Source organism: Trachemys scripta, chromosome 18, assembly GCF_013100865.1.
Source record: "Trachemys scripta elegans isolate TJP31775 chromosome 18, CAS_Tse_1.0, whole genome shotgun sequence".
Lineage (NCBI taxonomy): Eukaryota > Metazoa > Chordata > Testudines > Emydidae > Trachemys > Trachemys scripta.
Genome location: NC_048315.1, coordinates 16,856,003 through 16,873,984, shown reverse-complemented (window position 1 = coordinate 16,873,984; position 17,982 = coordinate 16,856,003). Strand labels below are relative to the sequence as shown.

General features: G+C 45.9%; 1 protein-coding gene across 1 annotated transcript in view; it reads left to right on the top strand.

The window, feature by feature from the left end:
- Positions 1–4,874: 4,874 nt before the first annotated feature.
- The window catches only part of SPNS3 (sphingolipid transporter 3 (putative)), a 45,770-nt gene continuing 32,662 nt past the window's right edge, over positions 4,875–17,982 (top strand). Inside the window, exons 1-6 of the mRNA XM_034752678.1 lie at positions 4,875–5,117; positions 10,343–10,408; positions 11,692–11,828; positions 12,845–12,996; positions 14,787–14,853; positions 16,299–16,486. Coding sequence (XP_034608569.1) covers positions 4,892–5,117; positions 10,343–10,408; positions 11,692–11,828; positions 12,845–12,996; positions 14,787–14,853; positions 16,299–16,486 — 836 coding nt within the window. The 5' untranslated portion in view covers positions 4,875–4,891. The remainder of the gene's footprint in view (positions 5,118–10,342; positions 10,409–11,691; positions 11,829–12,844; positions 12,997–14,786; positions 14,854–16,298; positions 16,487–17,982) is intronic.

Here is a 17,982-nt window from a genome sequence, read left to right as displayed (position 1 = left end):
CCGCAGCATGGGGCAGGGATCTCTAGCAGGAGGGTTTCTGCCGATTGAAGTCACCTAAAACAGGATTGGGGACTTCAACAGCAGAGTCCAGGGAAGGGGTAGGGACGGTTTTATGGCCTGCAGCATGCAGGGGGTCAGACCAGATGATCATAATGGTCCCTTCTGACCTTAAAGTCTATGAGTCTATGAGAAGGCTGGGCTTCAATAAGAGTTAAAGTTTTAAAATGCAGTGTGTCCTTTTCCATCCCTCCTCCCCCACCCATCCCTGCTACCTTGGCAATTATCCCCCTACCTCTGTAAGGAACTAATAAAGAATGCATGAATGTGAAAAAACAATGACTTTATTGCCTCTGCAAGCGGGAGGGGAGGGGAGGGTGGGGTGGGGTGGTTGGTTTACAGGGAAGTAGAGTGAACCGGGTCGGGGGGGGGGGGTTGGAGGGTTCATCAAGGAGAAACAAACAGAAGTTTCACACAGTAGCCTGGCCAGTCACAAAACTCGTTTTCAAAGCTTCTCTGATGCGCACCGCGCCCTGCTGTGCTCCTCTAACCGCCCTGGTGTCTGGCTGCGCGTAATCAGCGGCCAGGCGAGTTGCCTCAACCTCCCACCCCGCCATAAATGTCTCCCCCTTACTCTCACAGATATTGTGGAGCGCACAGCAAGCAGCAATAACAATGGGGATATTCTTTTCGCTGAGGTCTGAGCGAGTCAGTAAGCTGCGCCAGCGCGCTTTTAAACGTCCAAATGCACATTCCACCACCATTCGGCACTTGCTCAGCCTGTAGTTGAACAGGTCCTGACTCCTGTCCAGGCTGCCTGTGTATGGCTTCATGAGCCATGGCATTAAGGGGTAGGCTGGGTCCCCAAGGATCACGATAGGCATTTCAACATCCCCAATGGTCACTTTCTGGTCCGGGAAGAAAGTCCCTTCCTCCAGCTTTCGAAACAGAGCAGAGTTCCTGAAGACGCGAGCATCATGTACCTTTCCCGGCCATCCCACGTTGATGTTGGTGAAACGTCCCTTGTGATCCACCAGGGCTTGCAGCAGCATTGAAAAGTACCCCTTGCGGTTTATGTAGTCGGTGGCTTGGTGCTCCGGTGACAAGATAGGGATATGGGTTCCGTCTATGGCCCCGCCACAGTTTGGGAATCCCATTTCAGCAAAACCATCCACTATTGACTGCACGTTGCCCAGAGTCACTACCCTTGCTATCACCAGGTCTTTCATTGCCCTGGCAAATTGGATCACAGCAGCCCCCACAGTAGATTTGCCCACTCCAAATTGATTCCCGACTGACCGGTAGCTGTCTGGCGTTGCAAGCTTCCACAGGGCTATTGCCACTCGCTTCTCAACTGTGAGGGCTGCTCTCATCTTGGTATCCTGGCGTTTCAGGGCAGGGGAAAGCAAGTCACAAAGTTCCATGAAAGTGCCCTTACGCATGCGAAAGTTTTGCAGCCACTGGGAATCGTCCCATACCTGCAGCACGATGCGGTCCCACCAGTCTGTGCTTGTTTCCCGGGCCCAGAATCGGCGTTCCACGGTATCAACCTGCCCCAGTAACACCATGATTTCCACATTGCTGGGGCCTGTGCCTTGTGAGAGGTCTATGGCCATGTCAATTTCCTCATCACTCTCGTCGCCGCGCTGCAATCGCCTCCTCGCCTGGTCCGGGTTTCGCCTTGGCATGTTCTGGCTCTGCATGTACTCCAGGACAATGCGCGTGGTGTTCATAGTGCTCATAATTGCCGCGGTGATCTGAGCGGGCTCCATGATCCCAGTGCTAGCTATGGCGCCTGGTCAGAAAAAAGGCGCGAAAGTAGTATCTGATGGACCAGGAGAAGGAGGGCGGGAGGGAGGGAGGGCCGAGTGACGACATGGCGTACAGGTACAGGAACAGGGAGAAACACAAACAACTGTCACACAGAATGGTCCCCCCAAAGATTAAACTGGAAACCCTGGGCTTAGCAGGCCGTTGATTTCACGGAGGAAGGGGAAGCAAATGAACACAGAACAAATCTATTTTTTACATCTTAAGGTGGCAGCCGACGCTGCAGCATGAGTGACAGCCATACCAGTATGACGATGACGGGTACCAATCATAATATGCCATCATCTGCCAAAAGGCAAGGGGCTGCTGCTGTGTAGCAATGCAGCCGCACGTCTGCCAGCCCCACGTCCGCCAGCACCCAGCATCGCCCTCGGCCTCTTCTGGGTGCTTAGCAGACAATATTGGGCAATTGGCAGAAAATAGTATATTATGACTGGTAACCGTCATCATCGAAACAGTAGCATGTCTGCCCAGGTGGCCATGATTGACAGCCATACCAGTACGACGACGATGGGTACCAGTCATAATATACCATCGCCTGCAAGGGGCTGGTGCAATGCAGCACTACGGCTGCCAGCCCCACGGCTATCACTCATGCTACACCGTCTACCGCCAAAAGGCAGTTAGCAGCTGCTGCTGTGTAGCAATGCAGTCCCACGTCTGCCGGCACCCAGAGGACATATGGTGACGGTGAGCTCAGCTGAGCTGAGCGGGCTCCATGCTTGCCGTGGTATGTTGTCTGCACAGGTAACCCAGGTAAAAAGGCGCGAATCTATTGTCTGCCGTTGCTGTGACGAGGGGGGAGGGGCCTGACGACATGTACCCAGAACCGCCCGCGACACTGTTTTGCATCATCCGGGCATTGGGATCTCAACCCAGAATTCAAAGAAAAGGCGCGAACCGCTTCTCGGCTCGAGCTGTGGCGCAAACGTAGTATCTGACGGCCTAGGGGAAGGAGGGAGGGGGGCCGAGTGACGACATGGCGTACAGGCACAGGGAATTAAAATAAAGAACGGTGGCTGTGCATCAGGGAGAGACACAAACAACTGTCACAGACTGGTCCCCCCCAAAGATTAAACTGAAAACCCTGTTGACGGAGGGAGGGGGAAGCAAATGAATACAGAGAAAATCTATTTTTTACATCTTAAGACGACGGTGCAGCGTGACTGATAGCCCTCGGCATCTTTCTGGGTGCTTGGCAGCAAATACGGGGCGGTGTATGACGATGGTCTTCAGGCCTATTGCACGAGCTGCTGCTCAGGGAAGACTCTGCTAACGTGCGATGACCCGACTTGTAATAGGCCGGCTAACAGTCATAATACACCATTTACTGCCAAAAGGCAAGCCCCACGGCTGCCAGCACCCAGATCGCCGATGAAGGCTACCAGTCTACTGCACCGTCTACCGCCAAAAGGCAGTTAGCAGCTGCTGCTGTGTAGCAATGCAGTCCCACGTCTGCCGGCACCCAGAGGACATATGGTGATGGTGAGCTCAGCTGTGCTGAGCGGGCTCCATGTTGTCTGCACAGGTAACCCAGGTAACCCAGATAAAAAGGCGCGAATCTATTGTCTGCCGTTGCTGTGACGGGGGAGGGAGGGGCCTGACGACATGTACCCAGAACCGCCCGCGACACTGTTTTGCATCATCCGGGCATTGGGATCTCAACCCAGAATTCCAAGGGGCGGCAGAGACTGCGGGAACTGTGGGATAGCTGTGGGATAGCTACCCATAGTGCAATGCTCCGGAAGTCGACGCTAGCCTCGTACTGTGGACGCGGTCTGCCGACTAGAGCACCTAGAGCATTTTATTGTGTGGACATACACAATCGGCTGTATACAACCGATTTCAATAAAACCGGCTTCTATAAATTCGAACTAATTTCGTAGTGTAGACATACCCTCACAAACAATTCACAACTTGGATTTCATTTAGTAAGCTGGTCACTGACTCTTGTGTCCTGCAATACTCAAGTATCTATGACCAGAAGCTTCATAGGAAATCACAATATCGCCGATGCTGCTGCACTGTGATTTTCAAATCTCTCTTTAGTGTTGTATTTGTGAGGCTCAAAACTAAGCCTAAAAATAAGATTGGAAAGACCACAGTGCACTGCATGATTAGAGGAGGAAACCGATGGTGATGCTAATGCCTGCCTAATCCTCTCAGAACCTTTTCAGTACTCAGTCTTGAAATGAAATTGGTCCATGATTTTGACAATATGCAGGGAGAGAAGGAAGTTCCTTCCTTATTCCCTCCCCACCGCCAAATATGCTAAACCGTTCAGTTTCTGTCAGCAAAAATCCCTATAGTAAAACATGCTGAGATTCCATTGGTAGATCAAATAATTATCCACTTTCCCTTAATTGTGAGTTATGTGGAGTCTGGCAGCAATATCTGAGGTATGTGACCCGCATCACCACAGTATCAGAGCATCAAGATATTTTAATGTATTTATCCTTGCAACACCCCTGGGAGCAAGGCAGTGCTATTATCCCCTTGTTACAGATGGGAACTGAGGCAGAGACTAAGATCACACAGGAAGTCCGTAGTAGAGCAAAGACTTGTAGCCAGGTTTCCCAAGTCCTAGGCTAGTACCCTAGTCAGTGGATCATCTTGTCTCTCCTCCTTTTTCCCCTCTGCCAAAGAGGCCATCTTTGGTTCTAAAGAGTCTCCCTGAGTCCTGGCATCTGGAAAAGGTTGTTATTAAGATCTTCTCCGTTCACTCTTTGAGGCCTTCACAAAATTCTGTAGTACTTTTTCTTCATGCACAGTGGATTATCTTGTATTTACCATGTCCAATCTTACCTTGAGTGCAAGGTAGAATATATTTTACAACTTAAATTTCTCAGCAAAATCCACAGGGCTGTATCTTCTTTTCCTGCAGAAGCTCTATCATGGGAACCTTAATTTTCAGTGCAAGTGGCTAGGCTTGTGGGAGGATCATCATTTCAGGAAATGACTACACCGGGTGAAGTTCCTCATAACTTGATTGCAAAATTGAGACCTTACTTAATGCACTTAGAAAAGAGTTTGAAATTTGTGGTGCCTTTATGCACGGTGGATCATGCAGAACTCTGTGCCAGAGGGGTCCAGTGGAATGAATGAGTTCACAGACCTGCAGTCCCAGCAGCCCCCTGGCTCACAGAATTATGGAGCTATTGCACCAACTAGAAGTACTGCTCAGTTCTTACAGACACCAGGAAACATTTCAGCAAAGAGATCTTACCTAGCAGTTGGTGTGCTGTGCTATATTAACTTACTCAACTACATGGATTGGTTTATTGTACCAGGTAAGACTCTTCCTCCTCTCTCTTAGAAAGAACAAATTATAGTTCTTAGCAACTCTGTTCACTCCGCAGTTAACGGGGAAACATCTGGCTTAAAGCTGTTTATCTGTGTAAAAAAAGTAAATTATTCAGAAACACATACTGTTTAACACTTTTCACTTGTTTGTTTTGGTCCGTTGGTCACACTTCCTGTCAAGGTGCCATTTATAGATTTTAATAATTGTTAAAGGTCCATAAACTTTTAAAGCAATCTCCAACTATTCATGTCTATAACATGCATATAACATGCATTAATCATTTATTAACCCTTAAATCATTTATAAATGGAACCTGGGTATAAAGGGCAACTGATCTGGTTCTAAGTAATAACTTTGCAGAGCTTTGACAAAGATGCTTTTCTGGGGCTGTAGACAGGCAGCTCACAACATCTACCTTCAGTAGGCTTTTCTCCTCTCTGCCTGGGGAAGTGAGTGAGGGATTACTGCCCTCTTTGCTTGCTTTAGACAATGCTCCCATTGAAACTAGTGAGCCTTGTATGAAAAAGAACTAATGATGAGATCATCCCTGACTCTCTTCTCTTATGGAGGGGATTAAAGGAGCAAAAAACCTACTCTTTTGGCCAAAAATTTGACAGGGAAAGGCTGGTTTTATCTGATGGCCCAGTAGAAACTATGTGATCTCTGCAGTTAGGAGTTTCACATAACTTCAGGAGGAGTTAAGGCTAGAGGAGACCCATTCTCCATTTCATTGCCCTTCAAAAATCACAAATAGTTCTCTGAATAAGATCATTCTGACTTAGGAGGATGGTTTTTGCCAAGGCATGAGTGGGAACCATGATAAAAGCAGTGCTTCTAGTGGAGCTTTGTTGCAATTTGGATATCTGGAGAATCGTGAGGAAGCCATGGGTCTTCAGGTGAATTGTGATCTGTGGGATTTCTTCTGGTTTAGGTGTCAAAACCCTATTTCTACTCCGCTCCCTCCCTTGCCTGCAAACCTCTAGCTTGCCCTCAACTTGGAGGTAAGAATGGAAACTTGTGATGGGTTTCCCAGGCTGCCTGCCAGTGTTTTTCAGTTTCTGATTGGGCACAAAGACTGGAATTTCCTCAGTTTCTCTATCTAGCAGACTCACTTTTTATTCACAAAATAGCAAAATTAACTTGGCAATCCTGAGTCTCTTGTTTGTCAAGGTCTTTGCGGGTTTGGTCATCAGTCTGGACTTAAATAAATGCCTGACTGCCCTTAACAGGAAAGGGAGTTATTTTGTGCACTAAGATGAAACTATATGTGCCATAGACTTAATTCACACAGGAAGCAGTTTTAGCAATGGTGAGGGACTGGGGCTGTACATTGTTTGTGGGTTCAAACTTGTTTTCTCCTGAATAATTGGGAAAATGAACATGGCTCCTTTTCAGCCAGGAATAGGAAACAAATAGGAATATGAGCTGAATGAAGTAGCAAGGCAGTTATTGCCACAAGTCCTTCATGGGAATTTTTGATTCTCCTACTATTTTCTTTTGTTTAGGCATCAAATAACTGACCCTCAGCTAGTAGCCGAATGGGGGATGGACAGAATAACTGGAAGGGGGGATAAGGAGAAAGAATACACACAGGGAAAATGTTGGATGTTAATAAAATGAATTTGACAGAGGCTAGGTATACGAAGTTCTGGCCATGGTCATTGTCATTCAACACATTACTAGAACTGTACTACTTTAGCTCCTTCCAGTCTATGACATGAAAGTGCTTTACACATATTAGTGAAAGTTTCACAGCACCCCTATGAAGTCAGTGATGGCACCCCAGCTTAACCAATAAGGAAACTGAGGCACAGTTTAACACAACCGAGATAACACAGGAACTCGATAGCAGAGATGGGGCTAGAACCCAAACATTCAACAGATCAGTCCTGTACCCTAACCCTAAGCTAGGAGTTAACTGAAATATGTTTCAGTTCTCAGAGTTCTAGATCCCCTTTTGTTTGCCAGTTAAAATAGCTACCTATGCCGTATAGCGATATCCTGTACATCAGCTTGAAGTCAAGCTGTATTGCAGAATTCTTGCATCAGCCACCTTCCTTTTTAACTCTTCTATCTCTTTGGCTGTCAGAACCCTTAAGGTAAAGGTATGTCTACACAGCCCATGGCAGCTAGCCTCACAGTGTGTTTTGGCCGACTTTGGCTACTGGGGTTTGCACTGATGCTCTAAAAATAGCTCTGTCGACAGCATGGGAAGTTGCAGCTCAGGCTGGAGCTCAGGCTCTAAAGCCTAGGGACGGGCAGGTGGGTGGGGGGGAATAAGACAGCAACTTCCCATGCTGTCCACACAGTTATTTTTAGACTACTATTGTGAGTCCTGCTAGCCCGAGTCTGTGTAGACAAACCCAAAGTGTCTGGCTTTTAATAAGTTTGAACAGGAAAGTAGGGGAGGTGCGTGCATCAACTTGCAAGGGTACTGAAGGCTATGGAGAAGTTGTGGTTTTCTGTTCTTAACAGTTCTTTTCAAGATGTAATCTGCTTTGCTCTGACCCTCAGCCATGAGAGACCTTTTGTCTGTGTGCATCTAATTATATGAGGGGAAAGGATAGAATAGATTCTGTCAAATGTTTCTTCAAGTGTTGATAATTGAACTTTGTCCCTCTTGTTTGTAATCCCATTGCTGGGGGTTAAGGTCAATACTTTCCAACTTGGTTCCCACTAAAAGTTATACACCTAAATAACTGGCCTGAATTTCAGAGGTGCTGATCATCTTTGGCTCCTATTGACTTGTGTGACTTGGTATGTGAAAGCTAGAGAATTATTTAGGTGGATAATTTTAGGTGGCATTCAAACAGAAAATTTTTTAGCTTGGGTTGGAATGCTCAATTTGCATGTGTGGAGAATCTACTTGCAATTCCAGTTGCAGTTTTACTTTGATACTTTACTTTTTGCATTTCCTGTTGATCAGTGGTGCTGTGCATTGATAAATAGCTACCAAGTTCTACCCTAGAGGCATGGATAAAAGGGTCTAGTTTGATTGATTTCAGGTGTGGTAAAATCTTGACCATGAAAAGTCTGTCTCAATCATTGAAATAACTTCAGGATTTAAGTGGGGTTCTGCTCTGAAAAGTGACTAAAAATGTCACTGGAGTTCCATGTGTTGTACATCAATGTTTGTTTGTTTTGTTTTGTTTTTTCTCATTCTAAGCCCTGCAAATTTATCCTGGGATATGAAAATCAAAGTCTGAAGGTCTACACAATCGCTAAAAGCAAAGGGTCTGGAGGCAAAGTTCTGCCTTCAATTACACCTGTGTTTTCTGTAATGAAGGCACAGGGATTGTAGGCATGACATGTACGGATGATTGCAGAAACTGACTGGTGAAGGAAAATAGACTCTCCAGTCGCTGAGGGAGATTGCAAGAGTAGTAGACTACAAAAAATAATCTGTTGCTTGCATGTGAAGAATACAGTATAATCGGAAGAAATTAAGAATCAAATATGGAATCTCAGTGTTGCTGCTAGTCTCATTTCAAAGTCAGTTTAATCAGTCATCAAAGTAGGCCACATTCAACTGTTGCTTGTCTACCACACTATTGGAGATTAGAGAGTGGCACCATGTCTCCTCATTAAAATTTTTGAAATTCCTTTTTCAAAAACATAAAAATAAACTAAACCAAGTAATACAAGAAGTGAAATATTGCTAAAATATCCACTATTATCAGACTAAATGAATACAAATACATCCCTGTTTCTTTATTGTTTAAGCCTCTGCTATCTATTTTAAATTTTGTCTCAGGAAAGGGCTGATGCGTGATTAAAAGATAAGTGTGTCCTAGCTACAAATGCAGTCTAAAAATGATGATGCTCATGATATTGTGTAAATGCCATGTTTTATCACAACTGCATTAATGCATCCATATGATGTCGAATCCTATATTTTTCCCTATTTTGTTGCTGATGTAAAGTCAAACAGTTTTGAAAGAAACTAACATTTCTTTCAATATCTTTTAATAAGCTGGAAATGTTCAAATGTTGCCACTAGTCTTAATTAGTTAAGAGGAAGTGAGGAAGATCAGCAACCAGCCCTTCACACCTTTATATAAACCAGATACAGAAACATCAGATAATTCTTTATCACTGCACGCTTGTGGTGTTTGTCAGTGTCATGGGGATTACAAAAATCCTTTGTCTCAAAATTGCGCTCCTACATGTGCCTCAGTTTACCCCAACAAAGTAGGTACAAAACATCAAGCTCTTGTCAGGATAACAATCTTTCCAAATGGTGAAAACTATTTTTAGAGAACTACTACACCAATCACTAAAGTTTATTTTTTTTAGCCTTCAACTCATAATAAGGACTATTGTAATCATTAATACTCTCTTTGGAGAGAGACAGAAATCAGAGCACCTCTGTACACTGGAAATGTTAAAATGTCATCCTTAACAGAATTTTAGAAATAACTTTTGCTTATCCTAAACATTTCAGGATCTCTAGCTGCATGCAGCTAAAAGCCCACAAAATTAAACTACCATCTATTCTATTTTGTTTCCCATTGGGTCCGTCTAAACCAGTGGTTCCGAAACTTGGTTCATGGCTTATTTAGGTTAGGCCCCTGGCGGGCTGTGAGACGCTTTGTTTACCTGAGCGTCCGTAAGTACGGCCGCTTGCAGCTCCCAGTGGCCACGGTTTGCCGTTCCCGGCCAATGGGAGCTGCGGGAAGTGGCGTGGGATGGGCCACCGCTTCCCACAGCCCCCATTGGCTGGGCACAGCGAACTGCAGCCACTGGGAGATGCGAGCGGCCGTACTTACGGATGCTCAGGTAAACAAAGCATCTCACAGCCCACCAGGGGCTTACCCTGAACAAGCCACGAACCAAGTTTGGGAACCACTGGTCTAAACCTTGAATTGTAAACCATTTATACATCACTATGTACACACATGGCTCTGTAGAAATTCTATGGAAATCCTGGCTGAATTGAGTCTTGCAAGATCTCCAATAGTAGGATGACTATGAATTGCCTGAAGAAAGTGATGGAAACTTCACAATAACTAGTTTATTAATGTATACAAGATGCTATGGAAGGTTTAAAGATTACAGCCTCCAGGAAAATTAATGGGCCAACTCACCACCTCTGTGCAACTCCTTGACTTGAAGTGAGTCTTCAGGTTAGCAAATCAGTAAAATGGCAACTACTGAGGAATGATACACTCTGCTATAGCTGCATAATTATGATTTTTCTCTTTGTTGCAGGGGTGCTGGTAGATATAACGAAGTACTTCAACATCAGTGATAGCAGTGCAGGCTTACTGCAGACAGGTAAAGAGATGTCACACTACTGGGAGCAGCTTAGCCTACTCCACATCCATGTTGCCTGTCTCTAAAATGCAGTCTAGTTTGTCCCTGCTCCTTATTTTTTCCAGTTCCCCACTGTCCTGTTGATTTCGGCTTTGATCTTTAAAATGTTTAGTCAGTTTGATCACAAATACAAGACTGAAAGTCACTGGCTAAAGTCTGACCAAGCCTGCAGCCTTCCAGGAGTAAAGAAAGTGTTTGACTGTTTGTGGTCACCACTAAAGTTCTTATGGCACTTAAATCATAAGAATTGAGGGGGGTTAAACTTGGTTTCTCACCTAACTTCCAACTTGGGCAATAAAATTCTGCACATAAAAATTCTCCTTGAGGTTACCATTTGGAAAGATACTTGCTTCCTGCCCTGAACACAACAGGTAAAATTCTAACCTAATCAAATCCATTGACTCCAGGGTATAAATAGAACAGGCTAACCAATTAAATTGCTCTTTTTTTAATTCAAGCAATTGGCATGAATTAAAGTTCTACATAAAGTGGTCATTGTATGTAATCCCTTTGTTTTACTTTTAACTGTTGGGTATCTTTCAGACTCTGTAAAATGATCAGTTCCAGAATTAGAACTCTTTAACTGAATTCGATAGTATTTAAGGGTGTACCCCCTTTTGGAGCATGCTTTGGGAATAACCAATCCATTCTGGATGGTGACATGAACTAGTAAGCTGGGCTGACAGTGTCTGAACTGTAGCTGCAGAGTCTGGAGGCGCAACCTTAGGCTGAATTTTCAGTGTCTCCCTATGGTCTATTGAGGTACCTGGGAGAAGTGTCTTTCAGCTATGTATATAAAATAGTAACTTAGTAACACATTTCATCCAGTTTATTGCGTTAAACATGTATTTTACTGTCCATTGGCTCTGTCATCTCCATCTGTAAACTTCAATAGCTAGAAAAGCCACTGCCTAAAACAGAATTAATAAATCCAAACATCTTGTAACTAGAGAAGAGCCAGGGATATAAAAATGTGAATTGTTTGGATCTGGAGAGTTGGCTCAGAGCTCTCTATTCATGAATTGCACTTCTGCAACTTCAAAATTGGGCATTCTGCCTAGTAAGTAGCTCATGTCAAGTATCAGAGGGGGGGTAGCTGTGTTAGTCTGTATCCACAAAAACAACTAGGAGTCCGGTGGCACCTTAAAGACTAACAGTAGCACATGGCATCCCTCTCTGGGGAGCGAGGGGAGCCATAAGAATAATCTGGCCAGCATTGTCACTGCTCTTGCTTTGGATTGCAGTCTTCATCTTCTGTTTTTTGCTGTCTGCACCCTTCTTCGGATACCTTGGTGACCGGTACAACAGGAAAGTCATCCTCAGTGCTGGTATCTTCCTCTGGTCAGGGGTGACGTTAGGCAGCTCATTCATCACTGAATCGGTACGTCACTTGCTTATTTGGAATGGTACTTTTAGAAATCAGCTGCCTGAGTCTTGCAGTGACTCACGGAACTTTTGTTCTGATCACGTTATAGTTTGTAAACGCTTTCAGGCAGCACCCTGGAGCTTACTCCTTGAAACATGAGTAAATGGGCTTTGTGCAGGAAAGCTCTATAGGGAATGATATCCTGACCCTTCCAGGCCATAGCGCACCAGTGAAGCTATTCTACAGCTGCTGCTGCAGTATCCTTAGCTTTGTCCTTGCCCTCTTTCTGAGCGTGTGCGTTAGGATGTAGGGGCTTGGCTGGTGAATCTGTGGAACTACTGACCATGCTTTGCAATGCCCCCCGGTGACACCCCAAGAATTCACCACATGCTGCTGCAGAAGGAAGCTTGAAAAGCAGTGTTGTGCTTGGAGGGGGTGCAGGTGTGGGAGGAGACAGCACTCTGAAGTTAATGGGAGTCATGAATGAATAAATGCCAAGCACTGCAGGATTTGGCCCAGTTATTTCAGCTGTCCTTCTTAGATCCTCCAGTTTAGTGAGGCTACCTTAGTAACTATAGGGGACTCAAAGTGTTCTCCCTGTTGTAAACACTGGTAACTGTAACGACCCTGGCAGAGGCAGCTAAGACCTTGCCTACACTCAGGGCTTGTCTTCACTACTGGCTAGATCGATGTAGCGGCCATCCATTTAGTGGGTCTGGTGAAGACGCAATAAGTTGATGTGAGAGCGCTCTTCTGTCGACTTCAATACTCCACCTCCCTGAGAGGTGGAAGCTGTGTTGGCGGGAGAACATCTCCTGTCAACATAGCGCAGTTTAGACATAGCTGTAAGTCAATCTAAGCTACGTCGACTTAAGTTACATAATTTAACTAGCGTAACTTAAAGCAGCTTACATTACCCCCTTAGTGTAGACCAGGTCTTAAACTCCCATCCCATGAGAAACATGCTTCCTTAAAAGGTAGCTTCCATTTCATGTGTGCTCGTTGGATCTTAATGCCTCTTCTGTCCCCAGTACTCCTGGATTTTCTTCGTTTCACGAGGATTTGTTGGCATCGGCACAGCCAGTTACTCCACCATAGCACCTACCATCATTGCGCACCTGTTTGAGAAGGACCAAAGGACCTATATGTTGTCTGTCTTCTATATCTTCATCCCAGTTGGAAGGTTTGTCTGCTCACCAGTAACGGGCACTTCTTGGAGCACTTTCTGAATTGAATTTTTTCATGTTTACTTTTTCAATTAAGAATGGCTTTTTGACCCATTTTTTTTTCTTGTGGAAAACTTTGATTTTGGTGGAAAAATTGAAATATTTTAATAAAACGAAAGCAAACTGAAAAGCAGAATTTTTCTGGAATACCCAAAGGTCTTCCGCTTTTGGGTTTTTCCTTAAAAATATTGTCAGGGAGGTTTTTTGTTGTTGTTGTTGTTGTTTTTTAAATTTCCCATGAAAAACTTGCACTTTTGAAACATCTCTACACATAAAAAGAATAAGGTACTGAAAATGTGGTTTGCTTTCTTAATAAAAAACCTCCTCTGAGAGTGGGAAAATAATGGTCTTATAGATAAGCTGTCCAGAGTCCTACCATGTGTTAGTGACAGTCAGGACAGAGCTCAGTCTCCCAGTTAAAGCTAAAGGAAGAGCTTAATTAATATGGTTTACCCAAACAGGGTCTCGCAGTGAACCTGTGTGTGGGCTGCCTGGATTTGGATGCTTGGGTCTAATTACACAGAGTAAATGTTTACTCCCAGGGAAAACACACCTTTTATCTCAGGCGTGGGCAAACTTTTTGGCCCAAGAGCCACATGTGGGAATAGAAATTGTATGGTGGGCCATGAATGCTCACAAAATTGGAGTTGGGGTGAGGGCTCTGGTTGAGGATGTGGGCTCCGGGGTGGGGCCAGAAATGAGGAGTTCAGGGTGTACGAGGGGGCTCTGGGCTGGGGCAGGGGGTTGAGGTGTGGGAAGGGGTGCAGGCTGCAGCTGGGGGTGCGGGCTCTGGGGTGGGGCTGGGGATGAGAGTTTTGGGGTGCAGGAGGGTGCTCCGGGCTGGGATCGAGGGGTTCAGAGGACGGGAGGGGGATCAGGGCTGGGGCAGGGGGTTGTGGCATGGGGAGAGGCTCAGGGATGCAGGCTCCGAGCAGCACTTACTTCAAGTGGCTCCCGGAAGCAGCAGCATGTCCCTTCTCTGGCTCCTATGCGGAGGTGCGGCCAGGTGGCTCTGCACGCTGTCCCATCTGCAGGCACCGCCCTTGCAGCTCCCATTGGAGCACCGGAGGGGGTCACTGAAGTGTGTAGGAGCCAGAGCGGGGCCATGCCTCAGCTTCCAGGAGCCGCATGGTGCGGCCCCAAACCCTGCACCCCGTCTGGAGCGCTGGAGAGAGGCAACCCCCAGACCCTGCTCCCCAGCAGGAGGTTGCGGGCTGGCTTTAAACTGCTCGTGATCTGTAGTTTGCCCATCCCTGTTCTATCTGATACGCTGAATAATACTCTCCCCTACCCTGCTTCTTAACCTTGCCCCTACCTCCCCCCCTCCCCGTTTACCATTACCTTCATGGAGGGAGGGTGGGAGGGTGGGGCTGCTGGATAAGGGATATCCTGTGAGGGAAAGTTAGCCTGACCTCCTGTGATTCAACAGTAGGGACACGCAGAGTGTGTCTGTACTATGAAAAATCAGTACCTGTTTTTCAGCATCAGCATACTTGCATAAATATTAATGTAAACGTGGCTTGGATATTACCACCATCTCAAACCTGCTCTGAGCAGGTTACAATGCCTAAACCCAACTAATTTCCCTGGGAGCTACAATTGAATAGGCCTCACTGCTAGGAAATGACTGCAAAAAATGTTCCTCTATGCTCCTCTCAGTACAAATCCTACCTCTGCACGGCCTTGGGGTTCTCACGGCACCAATGGAAACTAATGTAGTCTTGGCATCACATTTTGTCTTTTACAGTGGTCTTGGTTATGTTCTGGCATCTAGTGTAACACAGGCTGCTGGCCACTGGCATTGGGCATTCAGGGTGAGTCTTTCTCTTTCTCTCACTGCTCAGTACTGATCCACTCTTTGTAAAATCCTGGTTTTGACTGGGATCCACATAGCCTATTCGGGTCTGTATCATTAGGATTTCAATCCTGTATGCAGGGACTTCTCTGATCACGGTGTCTCAACAAGAATGTTAAAAGGGTTTTAAAGAAACAAAATATAAGAATAAATGGAGGGGAACATAGTTACTAACAGAGAAGAGAGTTGCAGTCCTAGAACCTTCCATTAAAGCCCCCCTTTCTTACATGAATTCACTATTTAATGGAACTCTTTGTGGAGGGTGAGCAGGAGCGCCGCCAGCTTTTCTGCCATCCTAGGTGGCAGAAGGTCCCGCCCCAAAATGCTGCCCCCCAAATGGTAGCACCCTAGGCGACTGCCTAGGTCGCCTAATGGGTTGCGCCGGCCCTGAGGGTGAGTGGCGTTTTAAGGTTCCATGACTGTAACTATGCTTAAAGCAAGGATGGGTGAACTGCAGAGCTGCCATCCAGTCAATTTTTAGGTGGGACATTGGATCCTCCTTAGCTTCATAGGTACCCCTTAATTCAAGACCCATTTGGAAGAGCTACAGTGGACTGAAGGGTAGCTGGTGCTGGGCCTAGAGGCCTTTTCAGACAGAGGCACCTAAAAACTAAAATGGTCATCACTTTGGCATAGAATCATGTCATTCTGCAGAGAAATTGTTACAAGAGGAACCAGTTTTGTGAAAATACTGCTGCAAATAACCCCTATGCCAGTCTTGTATTATTCAGATTGCCGTGATGAATGCTCTGCCCTTATAGGACATTTCACATCTTCAAAGCACTTGATAAATCTTCCTAACTCACCTGCAAAGTATGTCAGCTAGTATCAGTGGGGCAAAGAAGACATGGGGTTTGACTTAGAGCTGCACGGAAAATGAGTGACAGCTGGGATTAGAACTCTGAAATACTTGATTTGTAGTCTCAAGCTCAATTCTTCTACATTATGCTGCTCAAAGTGTCCTGAATAACCCCCCTATTGAGGTACTTGCTGGATTAGAAGTGTGCATGTGGGTGCGAATGCTTTTCTAGATGCAGCAGGGATGCTACGGCTCCCCTATCTGGTGACCCGCCTGCTCGAGATCCCAACATTACATCGTGGGGAGCACTCCCCTTACATTTTTCTCCAGGATCGTGGGGAAGGGGGGACGGAGCCTTTGCATAGGAGACTGCATAAGGGTTGGGGAACATACTGCATCTTTTCACCAACATCACCAAAAGGATTTCTCCCCTGAGAGAAAAGCTAATCATGTCTAGGTGACGCATGCAACTGGGTCTAGGCTTGTCTGCAGCTTCCCTAAATGTAAATCTTTAGGAGCAATGTTGTGACTTTCTTTTGCTATTAACTGGCCTTCAGTATCAGAGGAAAGGTGACCGTGACCTTACTCCAGTTTTATCTCTACAGATAACTCCTTGCATAGGTGTTATAGCAGTGGCTCTTCTGATTCTACTGGTCCCTGATCCAACCCAGGATGCAGCTGAAGGACATGGAGGCGAGAGCATCACTAGCACAACTCAGGGAGCAGATAAGCCTGGTGCCCAGAGTATCGACAGCTCGACCTGGTGTGAAGATGTCAAATCCCTCAGCAAGAAGTAGGTGGCTATGGCTGCAAAGGCTACACCCTGTAGGTGGCTATGGGTGCAAAGGCTACACCCCGTAGATGGCTATGGCTGCAAAGACTAAACCAATAGAGCGATTCCAAATTCAGAAAGCTCCCATATTCTACATGCAGGTCCTCTGCATCTATGTGCTGTAGGGCATGTAAGATCACAGAGATGTTGGTAATGAATTCCCGCTTCCTTAATTACTGGGATACTGCCTGTGAGACTAAGAACTGATCTGCGTTGGCCACTTCCCCCTATGAGGGGAAAGAAAGATGCAAAGCAGCTAGTCTTTGGGACAGAGGGAACAGGGGTGTCTGGCTCACTCATTACTGGAGAGACCCTGTTAGAATTGCCTATCTAATTTAGAAATGGGCCTGAACTCTAGCACTGGTTCAGTCTAGCTGCTACTGTCATGCAGTTGGAAACCTGATCCAAACCTGCCTCTAAACTTAACAGCCCTGGGCCTCTATGTTGGGATTCAGTTCAGGGGTATAACTTCACAACTCTGGCCCATCCCTAACATGTACAAATGTTTGTGGTCTCCCCTGAGGCTATCTGTTGCTGTGATTAGTTGGAATCAAATGGAAATATAAATCCAGTGTAGAGGAACTCCTTACCTGCTTGTGGTAGACCAAACAGAATCCTATTCCTAGGTGTACAGCTGATGGGGCTGAGAGTTCACCCCAACAAACAAGGGGCGGTCCCAAATGCTGGGTATTTTGACAATTAGGTTGCAACTTCCTGAGTCATGGTGTGAGGATGAACAACCCAGATGCTCCTTCAGATCCAAGCAAATGGAGCACATTAGAGGGCAGAAAGAGCTGTGCTACAATCTGTTGATCCCAGTTCAAAGTAGCCTTGCGGGCCCTAGTTATTATGGTCTATAGCGTGCTTGGAGGTCTCAGATGACAGGAGATACAGGAAAACGAGGTGTCTTTATAACAGGTCTGAGAGCCAATTAAACACCTGCAAATTAAGAATAGACCATATAATTCTACACTACTACTGTCGCACTGTTTGTCTTGTCTTTATACTTTGACTATAAGCTCTCTGGAGCAGGGGCTGTCTTTTGTTCTTTCGGCATATTGCCTAGCCCAGAGGGGTCCTAGTCCATGACTGGTGTTCCTAGGCGCTACAATAATACAAATAGCAAATGAAGGCAAGCAGCAATTCAAATGGCTGAATGCCCCGTGGGGCTTTCTAACGGAATCTGTCTCGTTCCTAGTGTTCTGCAGCAGCAGGAGCAGTGCACTATTGCTAATAATTATTCAGCCCTGTGAATCTATAATGCCTTCTGCCCTCCCTTCCCTAAGAGCTTCCAGATCAGGGGCCTGTCCCAGCAAGTGCTTACTGTTGGGCATATGTTTGTTACCATTTGTGACTTTAGCGGGGCTACACTTGGTAGTACATGTTTGCCTCTCCCAACCTTGCTCCTTTAGGGGAATGCTGGGCTCAGGATCTGTTGCCATGGAGTATCAGGTCCT